General features: G+C 36.2%; 1 protein-coding gene across 2 annotated transcripts in view; it reads left to right on the forward strand.

Moving 5' to 3' along the window:
- Positions 1-18734, forward strand: part of LOC114655448 (activin receptor type-1) — a 121866-nt gene that overhangs the window by 92778 nt on the left and 10354 nt on the right. For both annotated transcript variants that reach the window (XM_028806443.2, XM_028806445.2), the window contains exons 4-7: positions 4704-4921; positions 5421-5520; positions 12253-12399; positions 13571-13846. In XM_028806443.2, coding sequence (XP_028662276.1) covers positions 4704-4921; positions 5421-5520; positions 12253-12399; positions 13571-13846 — 741 coding nt within the window. The remainder of the gene's footprint in view (positions 1-4703; positions 4922-5420; positions 5521-12252; positions 12400-13570; positions 13847-18734) is intronic.

Here is an 18734-nt window from a genome sequence, read left to right on the forward strand (position 1 = left end):
TTAATTGACTAGCATGAGGGTGTGCAGTACAGGGTTGCCTTCTGCTATACAGCTGCTGCTTCTGGGATAGATTCCACCTTGTTGTCTTGAGCTGGATTAAGGGAGTTTAAGAAGGTTATTTTATCTACCAAGCAAATGTCATTTATTTTCTTTACAGGATGTACTCTTCAAATGCTTTAGGGCAAGAGAATTGCTTAATTCTCCAGTAGTAAAGCCTGTTATTCCACTTGGTGGCTGAAGATAAATAGTAGTTGTGGTGCAACTTCATTAATGATAAACTAGCGCAAACATAATGACAATGTTGTGGTATTTTTGGTACTTCTGAAAACTGAATGGACTAGTAGTAATAGAGAAGAAGAATGGAAAAATAGGATCTTCATATTCTGGGATTGCATCTGTGGCCAAAGTTCTTGTGTCTAAGTAACAAATATTAATATGATTAACAGAGTTTGTATATATTAAATATAAATTTATTAACTGCAGTGCAGTGGCTTTGAAAAAGTTGGCTGGAATAAAAAAGTGAATCTTTTTGAATATGTTACACAACACTGCATTTTGTTCATCAAGGAATACTAACCTTGTATTAAATTATTAAATGTTTTTACCTACAGAGGCATGGTTATAATGTACTGATATTTTAAATACTGAAATCTGGCCATCGTTCATGCGACTCTGTTTAGTTGGGATAAAAGAAAATTTTTATTTATTTATGGTAATTTACGTTCTGGGCAGCTCAGTGGCACAGTGGATGTCACTGTTGCCTAATGGTTCTAACATCCTGTGTTTGAACCTTGCACCTAAGTATTTTGAGTTTCAGGGTAAATGATGTGTTGATGCCTTTGGTACTTGCAGTTAAAGAGCCGACCAACACTGAAGGCCTCTCTACGTTCTAGAAGTTAGCCTTTGAAATGCAGTACATTAATGATTTATCTGAGGATGTCTCCAAGGCACCTACTGATATTCTTTAAACATATCCATTAGTGTGAAAAATAAGAGGAGATATCATTACTTGGCAAACTGTAACAAGAGTTAAGTACTCCCCCTACCATCAATATAAAGAGGGTTGATTCAAACCTCACAACTATGAATTTAGCCTTATGTGTCTAGTATAGGCTTTTATCATTTATTATTTTGATAGATGTCATTCATTTGCATACAGCCCTTTCATTGTCTGAAACTGGTTGAAATACTTGTCCAGTTAAAATATTTCATTGGTATTTATATGTTTTGATATTTCATACCTAGAGAACTAAGATGGCAAGCATTAGAAATTTTATCAACAAGTTATTTATTATATGGAATTACAGTGTTCATGATCAAATCTAAATCTAATGTGTAGGACAGTCCATCTAATAAACATTCATAAAGATTTTCATAACAAATTATTTTCGTGGGTTTCATAAATATATTAAAGACTTAAATATCAATTGGCATTTGATATACAAAGTGCTATTTATTTGTGAGAAGAATCAAAATCCGTAAAATCCAAAAGACCCTGGATGGAATTTTTATAGATAATTATGAGATGACCAAGTTTCTGACTAACCAATTTCAAGACCTACTATATTTCCTTGACTTGCATGGACAGCTCAAAATATATCTGTCAGTTTTTGAAACACATTTTTCAATTTGTTAAATTTTCTTTTATAAAGAGATTACATGCCTCTTTGTTCACATTCTTATCAGTTGACAAATCATTGTTGCATCTTGTAGTAAAAGGATTTAAGAGTCTATAGAATTCTAATTCAGAGCAAGTTTATGGTCTACACAGAAAGTTATCTTGTTACAGGGTCACAAAGGATTTATGTGTTTGTGTATTTTCATACAGTATATAGTTTGTGTGTGTGTGTGTGTGTATATTATATATATATATATATATATATATATATATATATATATATATATATATATATATATATATATATATTGTTACAAACTCCACACAGAGTCATAGCAAGGTTTGGGGCAGCCACCCGTATAATCGGTATCCTGGCTGCAAAGTCGAGAAATGAATACAGCACTAATGTGCACAAAACCGAGTTCAAAACAGAACTGAGGGAATAGGGAAAAGGTGGAGGCTTTTAATGGGGAAAACAGGAAGTGAGATCAAAGGGGTAGGGGTCATGAAGGTCTTCAGCCATAGGCTCAAGCCTGAATGTGACATTACAGGGGCCGGTGCTGGCAAGGTCTTCTTCCATAGGCTCGGACCTGGAAGTGACATCAAGAGTGCTAGGTGGAATCTCCCATGAATGGTCTGCAGGAAAGGGAGAAAAAGAGTCGGTGCACTGTACAACATCCCGGTATGATTTGGAACTGCCCTTATTCAAGCCCTTTAGCTGCCTCCCATGTGCACGTGTGTGGCAATATATAATATATATATTGTGGGACATGGCCGGCCTTTTATCCCGGCCAATACCCCCAGGCCGCCAGGTGGAGCCCTGCCTGTAACATAGAGGTGCCCCGAGTTCCAGCAGGGCATCATGGACAGTGGAGTTTTTCAATACAGCCCTGCTGGATACCATGGGAACCTCCAGGGGACGCTGCAGGAAGGCCCAGAGACTATTATGTGCCCTATAACCCGGAAGTACGTCGTAGTCGTAGCGACAGGAAGAATGACATGCTTCCGGGGCGAAGAAGAAGAGTTTTTACAGGACCCGGAAGTGTTCCTAGTCACGTGGACAGAGAGGGCGAAACTCTCCGGGTCAAGGACTATAAAAGGACTATGGGAAAACCCAGACGTCGAGCTGAGCTGGGTGGAAGGGTGGCGATGCGTCTGGGAGTGTGGAGGATTGTATTGATTAATTATTGGTGATTTATGAGTATTGTGGAGTGGAGGGTGCTTTGTGCACGTTATTGTTCAAATAAAAATATTTGGACTTTTACCTGGTGTCTGGAGTCAAGTCAGAGGGTTCAAGAGGACGACAGCGCCCTCTGTCAAAATAAATATATATATTAGTGTATATATGTGTGTGTGTGTATGTATGTGTATATATATATATATATATATATATATATATATATATATATATATATATATAATTATATATGTGTGTGTGTGTGCTTTTTTAGATTCGTGTTTCTACGATGACAGTGCTGCCAAGATATGCAATTCATATTTTGTTGATCCTGCCAGTACTGTGCAACCTCTGGTCATTTATAAATAGACTTTAGTTCCTTTTCAGCTGTAATGCTTAATCAGCATTAGACACTATTTAAATACTATTTATCTAGCACAACTGCTGAATGTTAAAGAAAGATGAAAACAGATGGGAAAAAATTATTTTCATTTTGATCTGCTATGCTATTTTGTTTCATATCACATATACAGTGTATCTTTATTTTTAATAAATTTGCAAAAACCTCAGGTAAACTTTTTTCACGTTGTCATTATGGGGTGTAGAATTCTGAGGAAAAAAATGAATTTAATCCATTTTGGAATAAGACTGTAACATAACAAAATGTGGAAAAAGTGATGCGCTGTGAATACTTTCCGGATGCACTGTATACAGATCTAGTTTTTAACAATAAAATCTAATTTTGCACATTCCAACCTAGTTTAATTCTGTGAGGTAGTGTAGATTAGATTTAATAATAGTTGTAAGAGATCATTATTACTGTTTGTCAGGTATCATTTTCAAAGTCAGTGAAATGTAGGAGTCTGTTTTCCTCCATAATGTGACACTAATAGCAGATTTTTTTTCAAATTGGACCAAAAACTGGAAAAATATTGAGCTCTGAAGGTCTCCCTAGTTAAATTATATTTTGTTGTGTATTTTATGTACAGAAAAATTATATGCTTGTGTTTGCTAAATGTACTGAAGAATAGCACAAAAAAGTAATTATGGTGTTTTTTTGACATATGGCAATCAAGAAGCTAAACAAAATAGCTGAAATTTTAAGCCTAATAGAAGACTTAGAATCACTAAAAAGTAAGGAAGGATATTTTAAATTATGCTTATTTTTTCCTTTGCTGGTACAGTAATACAATTTAATTTAGGGTACATGTGAAATGTGAAAATCATGCAAACGTCTTTAATGTAAAATATGTGAAAGGCATTGGTCAGTACAGCACATACGGTATGTAAGCACAATGTGTACAACCAAGACCAGATACTGCTACAGACGACTGGCACTTACACATAAGACAGCTTTATTAGTCAAGTGTGAAAAATAAATAAAATGAAGTTATACTTACAAATGAAAGTGACTTTTTTTCTTGAGAAACTTTAAATTCAAAATATGCTTATTCCTTGTGTACAAGACACAATTATAAAATTAACAAAAGGCAAATCAACTCCTGAATAATACCAGTGCATTGCAGTTACTTTTTACTCTCATTATAAAAATGAATGAGCCTCTTTATTATTCACTACTCAAAACACTTTTTTCAAGATTGAAAAAAACTGCAGAAAACTCATTTTAAGATTAATTATTCATGTTGAAATTAATGACCATGTTTGACAAAGACAAATCTTTATTATGTATATAAACAAAAAGCAAAAACATCATCAGGTAGCTTGAAGATTTCATAAATATGACCGAAGTGATTAGTTATCTAGATATTTACATTATGTGTGCAAAAATTTGTGTTTTTTCAAGCTTGAATAATTTGCTCTCATTTACTTGTTCCCTAGTTAATCTGAACAACTTTTTGATTTTCAGTTTTGTTTGTTTTTTTTTTTGTGTGTGTGTTTTTTTTTTAGGGAAACCACGGTACGGTGAAGCTCTGGCTTACAGTGTGCCAACACTGGCTATTGCCATTGTAGCCCCAATTTTAGTGCTTATAATTCTGGCTGTGATTGCTGTGTATGTCTTCGGAAAAATAAACCGGAATCATATGGAGAGGCTGAATGCCCGTGATGCTGAGTATGGGACAATAGATGGCCTTATTGCTTCTAATGTTGGTGAAAGTACACTGGCAGTAAGTGAAGCTGATTTTCTGTATCTACTTTTTAATATTGTTTTTAGCTGAGAAAAACTTGCAATTATCCTGAGCTAATGTCATTTGAAATATATGATTTGTCAATTTTTTGGAAACCAATACTCCCAATATGCCTAAAGCAAGGACAAAAATTATTTAGTTTTTGTTTGTAATGTCAGCCTACTCTTTACATAGAATTTATATAGTAAAATTTTATGTGACATTCTCAAAACCTTATTCTTATTATTCATAATAAATTATTTTTATAGATTTAGCAATTTATGAGCATGCTGATGTTGATCTGTAGGTTATGATTTCATCATTAAAGAAACAAAACTTTTTTTTCTGTGTGTTTAGTCTTAATGACTATGTTCAGAAGATTGGTATTGCCCCCTGGTGGCCAGACTATATGAAAAAATAAATTAAAATGTGTCCCATAAACCTTTTACAATCCACTTCCCAACCCTGTTGACAATATATACTTTATTTCTTCTCACAGGACCTGTTGGATCATTCATGCACATCAGGCAGTGGATCTGGTTTGCCTTTTCTTGTGCAGCGAACAGTAGCTCGACAAATAACTCTAATTGAGTGTGTAGGTCAGTATGTGGATATGGATGGCTATGTGTTTTAATTCTTTCATAAACATAGTTTGACAACATACATCTAAAGCCAAAGTTACATTTGAATATTTTTTTTATAAATTTAGTAGATATGTTTCTTTTTCTAAGTCCTACTGTATACAATGAACTACGAAATAAGAGTGAAACATCTATGTAGTTGCTGTTTTTCTTTTCCTTTTGCTTGTATGGGTATAAAAGAAATATTATTCTTCATCTTAAATGTATAAACAAATGCACTGTATATGTTCCTAAATTCACATATAAGCCATTTGTTTCAAATGCTTAGTGTATCAGAGGTTAAGTATGCTTTGGGTATCGCACTAAGCCGTAGTTAATTAATTTTACTCATTTTGGGGTTTTTTTCCCCCCAGTGTGCTTCTCAATAGTTATGATTCAGAGTGCTGGACTGGTAGCCAAGACAGATAATATCATGTCATATACTTCAGTAATTATACATAGAGAATATATAAACTATATAGGAGAAATAGTTGGTAAAAATGTGACTTTATGGGTCCGTGATCCTAGTTCCTATTATCTTAAACAATCTTAAGTTTAGTTAACAAGTAGCCGAGTACATATAATTTTACATTCCCTGCTAGAAGGAGATTTAGCAGGGTTTTGAAGCCAAAAGCCAGGAGGAGGCTACACTGGCTAAAGTTTAAAAGCAACTCAAAACCTCTAAAGCAAGAGATGTGTCATTTATTACATATGCAACAAATCATTTTTTTGTACTGCCATACAAATGCAACCATACTCTAAAAGTACATACAGTAATCCCTCCTCCATCGCGGGGGTTGCGTTCCAGAGCCACCCGCGAAATAAGAAAATCCGCGAAGTAGAAACCATATGTTTATATGGTTATTTTTATATTGTCATGCTTGGGTCACAGATTTGCGCAGAAACACAGGAGGTTGTAGAGAGACAGGAACGTTATTCAAACACTGCAAACAAACATTTGTCTCTTTTTCAAAAGTTTAAACTGTGCTCCATGACAAGACAGAGATGACAGTTCAGTCTCACAATTAAAAGAATGCAAACATATTTTCCTCTTCAAAGGAGTGCCCGTCAGGAGCAGAGTCTGTCAGAAAGACAGAGAGTAAAGCAAACAAATCAATAGGGCTGTTTGCTTTTAAGTATGCGAAGCACCACGGCACAAAGCTGTTGAAGGCGGCAGCTCACACCCCCTCAGTCAGGAGCAGAGAAATAGAGAGAGAGAGAGAGAGCCAGAGTAAAACAAAGTCAAAAATCAATACGTGCCCTTTGAGCTTTTAAGTATGCGAAGCACCGTGCAGCATGTCCTTCAGGAAGCAGCTGCACACAGAAGGTAGAAACGTCCCTATCGTCTAGGTGTGCGAACAGCCCCCCTGCTCACACCCCCCTACGTCAGCACGAGAGAGAGAGAGAGAGAGAGAAAGTAAGTTGGGTAGCTTCTCGGCCATCTGCCAATAGCGTCCCTTGTATGAAATCAACTGGGCAAACCAACTGAGGAAGCATGTACCAGAAATTAAAAGACCCATTGTCCGCAGAAACCCGCGAAGCAGCGAAAAATCCGCGATATATATTTAAATATGCTTACATATAAAATCCGCGATGGAGTGAAGCCGCGAAAGGCGAAGCGCGATATAGCGAGGGATCACTGTATATACACTGCTGACATTATAGAGAAAAGTGTTACATATTCACTTTAAAAATGGGGTTGGAAACATTTGCTTATACTAGCATCATGTAAAATAAAAACATAAATTCTTAGTCTTAATCTTAAATCTGAAAAACATCAATTATGTAAATGTTGTTAAAATAATTTCCTAAAATTGTGGTCTGTTTCACACAAGCCAGTAGAAAAGGTGAATATAAATAAAAATGTGATCTGAATGTGAAAGAGAATGCCTAATTGAATTATTAAATGTTGTGAGCAATCATGGTAGTCGGTGAACCATTCACAAAGTATAATTGTTGGTATTGTTGTTTTTATTATATGACTCAATTCTTAATGTTTGAACTCTTCTACAGTACAAGTTAAATAATTGTGGAAAGTGTTGATGTAGTACTCTCCAAATTGCTTTTGTTCCTTAACTATACTATCTTATAAAAACTCCCTTTCCCCAAAAAGCTTGCAGCACCTATCAGTTTATATAGCAATATGTACCTTTCTTTTCATTTAAAGTTCAAGTTAAATTTTTTATCATGTGTACACATTACAACATCCAATTTTAGGGAAACTATAGGTTAGAACAATTGATAGACTAGTAAATCAATTAATTTATTGCTGGTGTTGGCTTTGGCAATGGCAGTAATTAATTATACAATATGCTAAGTCTTCTACTTTAGTTTTCTTACCTTTGTCAGTAGGTGGGGTTTCTGAAGTTCAGACTTGTATCAAGGTAACCAAAGCACACTTGTTTTTAGAAATAGAATCGTACAATCTATTGACAAATACAAGGGTTATAGAAACATAACTGCTAATTTATTGACATAAAATAGGGATGCAAGACAGTCAAATATATAACACAGGTGTAGCTGGCTGCTCTTAGCTTGTTTAATGTTTTCTGAGTATTCTTGATTTTGCAAGCTTTTTAGTTTAGTGCTATAATCTTTTGTTATTTTAGTGTGACGCCACAGAGAGTGCACCCTTGCTCTAATGCACAGCCTTGGATGAGAAAGGACTAAACTTTTATGTTGTATTTTAAGACTTTTGTTTCCAAGTTAGTGAAAACCTTATAAAAGCTAGAAGGTTACCTGACGCAGTTAATTGTGACCTTATTGCACATTACCAATCAAACATCAGAAAGCAGGTCTTTAGATTGCTGTTTATTTCTTGCTTGGAGTTCTAATTTATCTTGACACAGATAAAGAGTTTTATAATACCTAGCCCTTAAGGGTTGAGCATGATGCTATGTGTTGATTGCAAATCATTGCACCAAGTTCAATGAAGAACTTTAAGTGTAAACTTTGCTTTTACCATGTAGTCCTTTGTTCATGGAGTAGTGTTGTATTCATAAGCTCAGTATTTTTTAATTTTAAGGGTAGATGTAACGTGGGGTGACTGAATCAAAGTCACAGGTTAGTTATTAATATGAATTGCACTAGAGGAGGGTGCAGCTGGATTTCTGCTTCCCCTTAAGTCTGCTCTCTTAACAGACCTTGTGTGCCACTGAAATCATGGCAGAATGCTTTGTTCCACAGTCCATTAAGTGCAAAGTCAGACAGAGAGTATTTACACAAAGCACTCATGCAAGTTGTCTTAGTGAGTGGTTGCTGAGTGTTCTTATGTCCTGTGGGTAAAAACTGTCCCTGAATCTATTGCAGCAAGTGCTTATAGTCCTATTCCATTTGCAAGAATGGAGGAGGGATAAAGAGACTGTGAAGGTGTCTTTAATAATACTGTGTCCCTTCCTAAACAGCAGTGGGTCTTTGTGCCCATAATATTCTGAGTTGAATTAACAATCGTCTACAGTAATTGAGATTTTGTGGTCCCAAGCAGAGTAAATGCTGTACCAGGATATAGTACAGCCAGTGAGGACAGACTGCACTAATAAAAGACATGCAAATTTAGTAAAGGCATAGATGAGGCTTCTTGACTATAGACAAGTTGTGTTTTATACATTTTAGGTTGTCAATGGTGAAAATTCCACGGTGAACTCTCAGGTTTGGTGCAAGTTCAGCCACCTTGCTTTCCCTTTCCTTAGCTGACATCTTACTAAGGCGATTTGAAGTCTTGCTTGAAAAATGATGGCTAATATTATATATGGTATACTCCTTAAAACTTCAAGGCTGTCCTAACATTTCAAATGTAGTGCTTTCTTCCCCTCACTGGTAAAGACCTATTTTGGTGCCATTTCTAGATTCAACATACAGTATGACAGCCATTCTCTTTTTTTGTACTTTTTGCTGTAATTATTTTCAGAGCAAATTCTAGTGGAGTACAAGTAACTAAAATACTAGGAACATATAATTTTGTTACAGAACCCATTTTTATATAAATAATTAATTAGCAAGATTGAGAAACCAGACATAACAGATTTTTTTTCTTTACACGCTAGTATGGCTTTACAAATATAGAAGCAGATATTGTCAAAAGGTGGAAAGAGCATTTATGGAAGAAGTGTTTCCAGATTTGACTGAGAGGTAATAACAGGCCAAAAATATGGTAACTGTGGAATGTTCACAAATGAAAGCCCATGTGTAAATCAAGTTTGCTGAGACCATGGAGAATGACTTTATAATAGCCTTTGTGAAGTTCTGGTAGTCAGGATGCAGCCTGGGCTGTTTTCAACAATGATGGGAAAAAGTTGACCTTAACTACGGATAGTGCTAAGACAATAAGAATTACTGACATTATTTTCACAGAATCCATCATAGTAGCAAATGGTAGATTTTCATGTAATTAATAGCTTTGGTTAATGAAGTGTTTTTCAAGAGTGTATCCCTGACATTAACACTAGAATCCCTGAAGCCTACGAAAAAAGTCGTAATACCAGACCACCTTAAATTCCTTCATACCTCATCAGTGTCTTTGTTTTGCAAATGTGTCAAGCAGCAAACAGCCTGTTATCCCATCACCCACCAAGACAGTTGAATTCAAGTCAGACACAAAATTCTCAGAGCTCAAGTCTGTTTATCTGAGTGTGAGGTGTCTGGGAACTGTATAGGGTAAATAATATATCGTTATTTGGAATACATAAATTTCATGTGTATTACGTGTCTACAATGTTCTGGGTAAATGTAGGATGACAGGAAATGCAAGGGAAGAAATGTTGAACACATAACTGAAAAAGAAACTTTTTTCATGTTATTGTAATAATGACAAAATGCTGACATGAAATGTATAATGTGTGAAGACTGAAATCCAAATATCAAATAAACACTTTAAAAAAGGGTATAATAAAATAAGTGCGCTTTTATTCAGGAATATAACCGACGAAAAAAAAAATAGTTCAATTTATATGTTGCTTTCAAAGAGTAAAAACCCAAGCCCAAATATTAGTCAACACAAAATTGACATGCCTACTTGGCAGTTGCAGAGGTAAGAACCGCTGCCTCGTAATCAAGAAGTTGCCCAGGTTCTCCCCGTTTTGAGTAATGAGCTGCTATTTTTATTGCTTTTATAAAATAAAAACATACATTTGATTTGAGTCTGTAAAACCCAGTATATATTTTTGGTATCTATAAAAGATATCGCTGAAGGGATATACTGTAAGCAGACACACAAACACTGGTGAATCATGTCTTCTTTGTATCTTGTTGTCACTTGAATTTTTTATTCAGTTTTATTCCTGAATAAAAGCACACCTATTTTGTTATACCTTTGTGATAGTGTTTTATTTATATTCCGATAACCACTTGAATTACATGAAATCTGTCTCTGCCTCTCTCGCGAATTCACACACACATCCATACACATCTTTGATCTTGCCCAATCTCCGCATTATGGTACATGGTACTGAAAATGCAGACAGACTTCTTTTTATTTGGGCTCATACACTGTCAGCATGGTGCTGCAAGATCTAAACTCTAGCATGGAGAATTGCTCATGTACTGAAGTGACTTTAGCTACAGGTGGAAGTTCTCATCCCACTTTATTTATGGTGCCAAGCACAGTTGTGTTGCAGTGCAGCAGTTTATTAGCCAGTGAAAGCAACGTGAAGAAGTTGTCTGTTGTTACGGTTCTGCCTTTATCCAGGAATGGCTCTATAAGCTTTATGACCACAGTCTCGGAAAGTCTCTCTCCAGTGGGATGACTGGGATCCTTTCCTAAATAAGGAGTGGCATTGCAAATGTATTTTGTCTTCAAACCTACTGCAATCCGAAACTTTATGCCAAATTTGTGTGGCTTGGTTAAGATGTATTGCAGAAAAGGACACTGGACCTTGGTTGGAAACAGTTGCTCATCGACAGTAATATGTTGCCCTGGGTTGTAACTCAAAACACAGTTCTCAACAAAACATTGCTAGATATCCGAGATCGCAGCAAATCTGTTATTTTTCACACGTTCTGCATGGGTGTCGTCTTTGTAAAAGAGCAAATGCCGCATTGATAGTTTAATAGCGGTCACGGAGCATTGTATCTTTGATTGCCGGTGCAACAAAACATTCTGACCAGGCATCAACCATAGCACCAACTGTGGTCATCGCTGCTCTTGTGAAAAGAATGGAGATAAACACCATCAACTCAGAGAGGGAGAGGCAAGTTCCCTTTATCACAGGAATGTGACTGAAAGAATAAAATGGAACTTTTTCTTTGGCTATATTCTTGAATAAAAGTGCACTTGTTTTATTATACTTTTTGTGAAAGTGTTAATTTGATATTTGGACTTCAGTCTTCACACATTATACAGTTCAAGTCAGCATTATGTCATTATTACCATAACATGAAAAAAGTTTGTTTTTGTTTCTTGCCTCGCATTTCCTGTCATCCTACATTTGTTGATTGTTGTAGACACGAAACACACATGAGATTTATGTATTTCAAATATTATTTAACCTATACAATTCCAGACACCTCACACCCAGATAAACAGACTTGAGCTCTAGAATTTTGCATCTGACTTGACTTCAATTGCAGGCTGCTTGTGCTGATTGACACATTTGCAAAACAAAAACGCTCATGAAGAGGTGTGAAGGAATTTAAGGTGGTCCGGCGTTACAACTTTTTTCAAAGTAAGTTCAAATATATAGAATTTTAATTCATGCTTAACACTTGTCTATGCAGGTAAAGGCCGCTATGGAGAGGTGTGGAGAGGCCAGTGGCAGGGAGAAAATGTGGCTGTGAAGATATTTTCTTCAAGAGATGAAAAGTCTTGGTTTCGTGAGACTGAAATTTATAACACTGTCCTCCTCCGGCATGAAAATATTTTAGGTAAAGAAAAAATATATTTTTATAATTTGCATAATAAAGGTTCATCTTGTGTATTAAATATTTTTTTGTTTTATTCCAAATTCTCTGTAGACATTCGATAGTTGCTGACTGCAAGTAAATATTGTCACGGCCCTTTTTACTGCTTTACTTTTTGTTTCATTCAGTAGCAACAATTTAGCACAATATTAATTCAAAACTTTTATCTGAATTGTATAATTCTGAGTCAGTCAGGTCCTGTCTTTACAGCATCTAACACAAAGTAGGAACTAACCCTTGAAACACCCTGTACTCACCCTTTAATCAGGGCTGGTTTAGAATTGCCAGTTAACCAAATGCACATGTCTTTGAGATATTTGAGAAAAATTAGTAGTTTCTTGGTCAAAAACCTATGCCAACACAACAGAGGCATGGTCCAGTCCAGATTTTGAATCCAGGACTCTTGGAGCTATGAAACAGGAGTGCTACCAACTACAACTGTAGTCTGTCTTAATTATTTTTTCTCACAGTGGAAAGGACATTTGTGGCTGCCAACCTCAAATCCAATATTAAATGCAAACATTTAAAATCAAGACAGCATTCCTGATGTGCAAAACAGTATTTTAACATTATTGCTAGAAATCAATAAATAAGATTTTGACAAGTGAAAATGTCTAGTTACAGTTTTTGATAAAAGCTATTATACAAGAATGCCAAAGAACAACATTTTGTATGTATTTAAAGGACTCCTGTTTAAAAAGTGGTCATTTTTAAATACTCGCGAGGGCATATGATAGGACAGCATAATTTTGCATAGAAATGTGTTGCATATGCTGTAGTGATAATTAAGTTTGTTTCTTTGTTAATAATAGCAGATATTACTCATTGTGTACCATTCAAATTTATTTTCTGTCACTAGTTAATTTAACTGTTTAAATGTACAAACTTAGCAGGGTATGTTCACATGTCACTTCATTGGCATGGTTTCAGGATACTGCTCAGTGCATGGAAAATTAAAGTTTTGCATTTTATTAGAACTTTTTGATTTTTTTTTTTTTAATGTTTTCAATCTACGGTTGGTTGAATCCATGAATGTGGAACCTATAGATATGAAGGGCCAACTGTATACTTTAAACAAAAAACTTGCGCACAAATCATCATTAATTTCTCTTTTAACTATTGTTTTGTATTACAGGTTTTATTGCTTCTGATATGACTTCAAGGAATTCGAGTACTCAGCTATGGCTGATTACGCACTATCATGAAATGGGTTCTCTTTATGACCATCTGCAGCTCACCACTCTGGACACAGTGAGCTGTCTGCGGATGGCTCTATCCATTGCAAGTGGTCTGTCACATTTGCATGTGGAAATCTTTGGCACACAAGGAAAACCGGCCATTGCACACAGAGACTTAAAAAGTAAAAATATCCTTGTGAATAAGAATGGTCAATGCTGTATAGCAGATTTAGGTAAGATGAGTTGTATAATTTGTATGTTGCATTGTATTTTCTTTTAAATTGTTTTGTCATAGTTTCATATTTTCTGTAATGCAAACTGTTTTGTTCAGAAGTCGTAATTTGGTGTTTTAGTGACTAATACTGGGTAAAAATGTGATATGGTAATTCACCATCTACTGTAAAATGACATCTCACATTAGGACCAAATACATTTTTGCTCTCAAAAGCCTAAAGATATCCTTTCTGATGCAGCAGACAAAAATGCTGAACCTGTAGTTTGAGTTACTGCGTCTGTACGATCTTTTTGACACATTTTCAATAGCTGCACTACTAAGTAGGTTAGCTAACTAGTAAGGTGATTACTGTTTGGCATTACTGGTGAAAACTTGTGCAAGCAGCGTAGTCCTTCTGCAAGCTGCTTTCTGTGAGTCATGAGCATACTGTGAGCACAATTGAAAGTTACCACTTAAGATACTGTAAGAGTTGGTTAAGGGAGGGCATAACACAAGTGTAATATAATAAGATATTAAGAATAAAATAAGTAGGCTTGTTTGAAGGAAAAGGGGATGAAGGACAATACCTTGGCACTTGTAAAAAAAAAAAAAAAAAAAAAAAAAAAAAAAAAAAAAAAAAAGAGTCCAGTTCTTGTTTGTGCTTGTTTCTATACAGTGTTCTAAGAGGACTGCAGTTCTGCATGAGTGAAAAAAAGGTACATTTATGGGATGACGCTGATCAAATGCACAGCACAGCTATTTGTACTCTAAAGAAGTCTAAAGCAGACTGTGTATGCAGCCAAAAAATATGTATTGCCATATTTATTTCACAGTAGGACCCAGCATATACAGTAACTTGACTTCTCACTAGCAAGTGTAAGGGTGAAACGTAAGAGGCCCAAAATGGAAATTCTCCTGAGGATGTGGCGGGCATCCTCATCTTCACCTACTCAGAAAAAGATGTCCATCCATCCATTATCCACCGCTTATCCGAGGTCGGGTCGTGGGGGCAGCAGCCTAAGCAGGGAAGCCCAGACCTCCCTTTCCCGGCTACCTCCTCCAGCTCTTCTGGGAAGACCCCGAGGCATTCCCTGGCCAGCCTGGAGATATAATCTCTCCAGCGTGTCCTGGGTCTGCCCCATGGCCTTCTCCCAGTGGGACATGCCCTGAACACACCCCCAGGGAGGCGTCCAGGGGGCATCCTGACCAGATGCCCGAACTGACTCCTCTCAATGCGGAGGAGCAGCGGCTCTACTCCTAGTCTCTCCCAGATAACTGAACTCCTCACCCTATCTCTAAGGGAAAGTCCAGCTACCCTACGGAGAAAACTCATTTCGGCCGCTTGTATCCGCATCTTGCTCTTTTGATCACTACCCAAAGCTCGTGGCCATAGGTGAGGGTAGGAACGTAAATCGACAGCCTTGCCTTTTGGCTCAGCTCTCTCTTCACCATGACGGACAGTTGCAGAGCCCGCATTACTGCGGATGTCGTACCGATCCGTCTGTCGACCTCCCGCTCCATTCTTCCCTCACTCATGAACAAGACCCTGAGATACTTGAACTCCTCTACTTGAGGCAGTAATGTGTTCCCAACCCGGAGAGAGCATTCCACCCTTTTCCCATGAAAGAAAAAGACAATAGTTTGAAAAAGATAAGCTTAGTTCAGCTATAGGATTTTTTTTCTTATATTCCAAAATTATAAATAATAGACTGTAGACCTCACTTATATAAGGGCATAACTTTTGCAACTACTTTCATTACCTGGCTTGATTACTCTCAATCCGTCAGCAGTCTGTGTTACCTTTCTTTCTTTCTTTCTTTCTTTCTTTCTTTCTTTCTTTCTTTCTTTCTTTCTTTCTTTCTTTTAGTGAATATGTGCAGGAATCCTCTGCTTTCAGTTACAGCTGCTGAAAGTGGCATAACCGAATTTTGCTCATAGATCATTGAATGTTGCATAACATTCTTCAATAATTTAATGATCATTTTATGGAATTGTGTCTTAATATTAGTTTTGGTTTACAAACTTGTAGCATTCACTCTGAAAAATATGCAGTAATCTAGAAAGATGGGAAAAACGTTCATGACACTGCATTGGTGGATTTTGTTTTGTCTTTGTTTTTGTTGCTACCCTCTCATATTGAACCATCTTGGTAATAAATGTCTGTATGTCTTTTAAAGTAACACTCTCTGATTAGACTATGTCTTGCTCATTCACTTAGGTTGATAGTAGAGCATGAGTTAAATAGTATTATAGTAGTACTATTTCCTACTTTTTAATAATTATAATAATTTAGTTTATTTTCATAAAGAACTCATCAACTTGTACAGGCTCAGAGCACGTGCATAATTCACATCCAGGAGGCATTAGCTGCAAATTTAGCCCTCTGAATTTTTTCCACACCCCTTACATTATCTTGGCCCTTCTATTGCTTTATACCAGGGTTCGTTTAAAAATATTTTGATGCTCATTTTTGATTTTCAGCTTTTAGGTGCACTACCCAGCAAACCCAGCAAAGGGTTGAACCTATAAGAACCGCTGAACCAAAGCATTTATACTGTATTCCTTAAGTTTTGAAGAACAGTTTATCTGAGCTATGTCATTTTGAAATAACTGCTTAAAATGAATAAAGTTTAGGAGTGAAACACCTACTCAACCACACTATAATGTAGAGCATGCAAAGTAAACATTATAGGACAATTTGTAACAACTCTATTTTAACTCACCATGTTCAAGAGTTTATGAATTTTAATTGATACTGTGTTAAATTTAACACATACCATCAGTATGGTTCATGCATAGTATGTTGACATGTGTAATCAAAGAATTCTAATGACTGCATGCTTTGATATTTTTTTCAGAAAAACCCAATTTGGTGCTATTTCTGCACTGGAAATAATAGCTGAATTTCATTTTAGTTATTGCAGTGGCTTGTGTGAAAATATTCTTGATGTTACGCAAGCTTTTATTCCAAAGTGTGTTGTGAAATTTTAAGATATTTAATGTTAAGTAAATTTTTAACATGAGATTGCATTTACATTTTGTTGCTAAAACAGTACAGCGCAAAGCTTTTCTGCTATTGGTGTGCAGTATTTTATTTGTCCACCAGAGGGTAGGATGGGTGTGTATTGTATTTGCCTTCTTTTCCACCAAACTTGGTTGAATTCATTAAAGCCTGTTTTAACATTTTATTTTTTATTTTTCCTTTGCAGTTGTGCTTTAAAACACAATGTAAAAAATAAATGTAAAATACAGTTAAACTCATTCTACGAATGGTTTTGAAATTAAGCACTTTTAAAAAAGCAAAATTGGTTAAAAAATGTCAGTATACATTTGGTTGCAGTATTATTTTACTTTACACTGTATTTAAGAGATGAAGTTGGTGCTTAATCGGGATTGATTACCTTAGCTTTGTATCTTTAATTATTAATTGGAGATACTACTAATATGTGTGCAATTATTTTTTCTTAAAAAGTATGGGAAATGTGGTAGGATGTCTTTTTTAACATGCAGGTCATATGAAAAAGTTTGGGAACCCCTCTCAGCCTGCATAATAATTTACTCTACTTTCAACAAAAAAGATAACAGTGGTATGTTTTTCATTTCCTAGGAACATCTGAGTACTGGGGTGTTTTCCGAACAAAGGTTTTTAGTGAAGCAGTATTTAGTTGTATGAAATTAAATCAAATGTGAAAAACTGGCTGTTCAAAAATGTGGGTACCCTTGTAATTTTGCTGATGTGAATGCATGTCACTGCTCAGTACTGATTACTTGCAACACCAAATTGGTTGGATTAGCTCATTAAGCCTTGAACTTCATAGACAGGTATGTCCAATCATGAGAAAAGCTATTTATGGTGGTCAATTGCAAGTTGTGCTTCCCTTTGACTCTACTCTGAAGAGTGACAGCATGGGATCCTCAAAGCAACTCTCAAAAGGTCTGAAAAGAAAGATTGTTCAGTCTCATGGTTTAGAGGAAGGCTACAAAAAGCTGTCTCAGAGGTTTAAACTGTCAGTTTTCGACTATAAGGAATGTAATCAGGAAATTGAAGGCCACAGGCACAGTTACTGTTAAACCCAGGTCTGGCAGGCCAAGAAAAATACAGGAGCGGCATATACGCAAGATTGTGAGAATGGTTACAGACAACCCACAGATCAACTCCAAAGACCTGCAAGAACATCTTGCTGCAGATGGTGTATCTGTACGTCGTTCTACAATTCAGCGCAATTTGCACAAAGAACATCTGTATGGCAGGGTGATGAGAAAGAAGCCCTTTCTGCACTCGCGCCACAAACAGAGTCGCTTGTTGTATGCAAATGCTCATTTAGACAAGATTTATTTTAGACAGATATTTTAGATATTTAGACAGATTCATTTTGGAACAAAGTGCTTTGGACTGATTAGACAACAATTGAGTTATTTGGTCATAACAAAAAGTGCTTTGCATGGCAGAAGAAGAACACCGCATTCCAAGAAAAACACCTGCTACCTACTGTCAAATTTGGTGGAGGTTCCATCATGCTGTTGGGCTGTGTGGCTAGTTCAGGGACTGGGGCCCTTGTTAAAGTCGAGGGTCGCATGAATTCAACCCAATATCAACAAATTCTTCAGGATAATGTTGAAGCATCAGTCACAAGTTGAAGTACAATGTTTAGAATGCCCGTCACAGTCCCCTGACTTGAAAATCATCGAAAATCTTTGGGATGATTTGAAGCAAGCTGTCCATGCTCGGCAACCATCAAATTTAACTGAACTGGAGAGATTTTGTATGGAAGAATGGTCAAAAATACCTCCATTCAGACTCCAGACACTCCTCAAAGGCTATAGGAGACGTCTAGAGGCTGTTATATTTGCAAAAGGAGGCTCAACTAAGTATTGATGGAATATCTCTGTTGGGGTGCCCAAATTTA

This window comes from Erpetoichthys calabaricus, chromosome 8 (genome assembly GCF_900747795.2).
Source record: "Erpetoichthys calabaricus chromosome 8, fErpCal1.3, whole genome shotgun sequence".
NCBI classification, from domain to species: domain Eukaryota; kingdom Metazoa; phylum Chordata; class Cladistia; order Polypteriformes; family Polypteridae; genus Erpetoichthys; species Erpetoichthys calabaricus.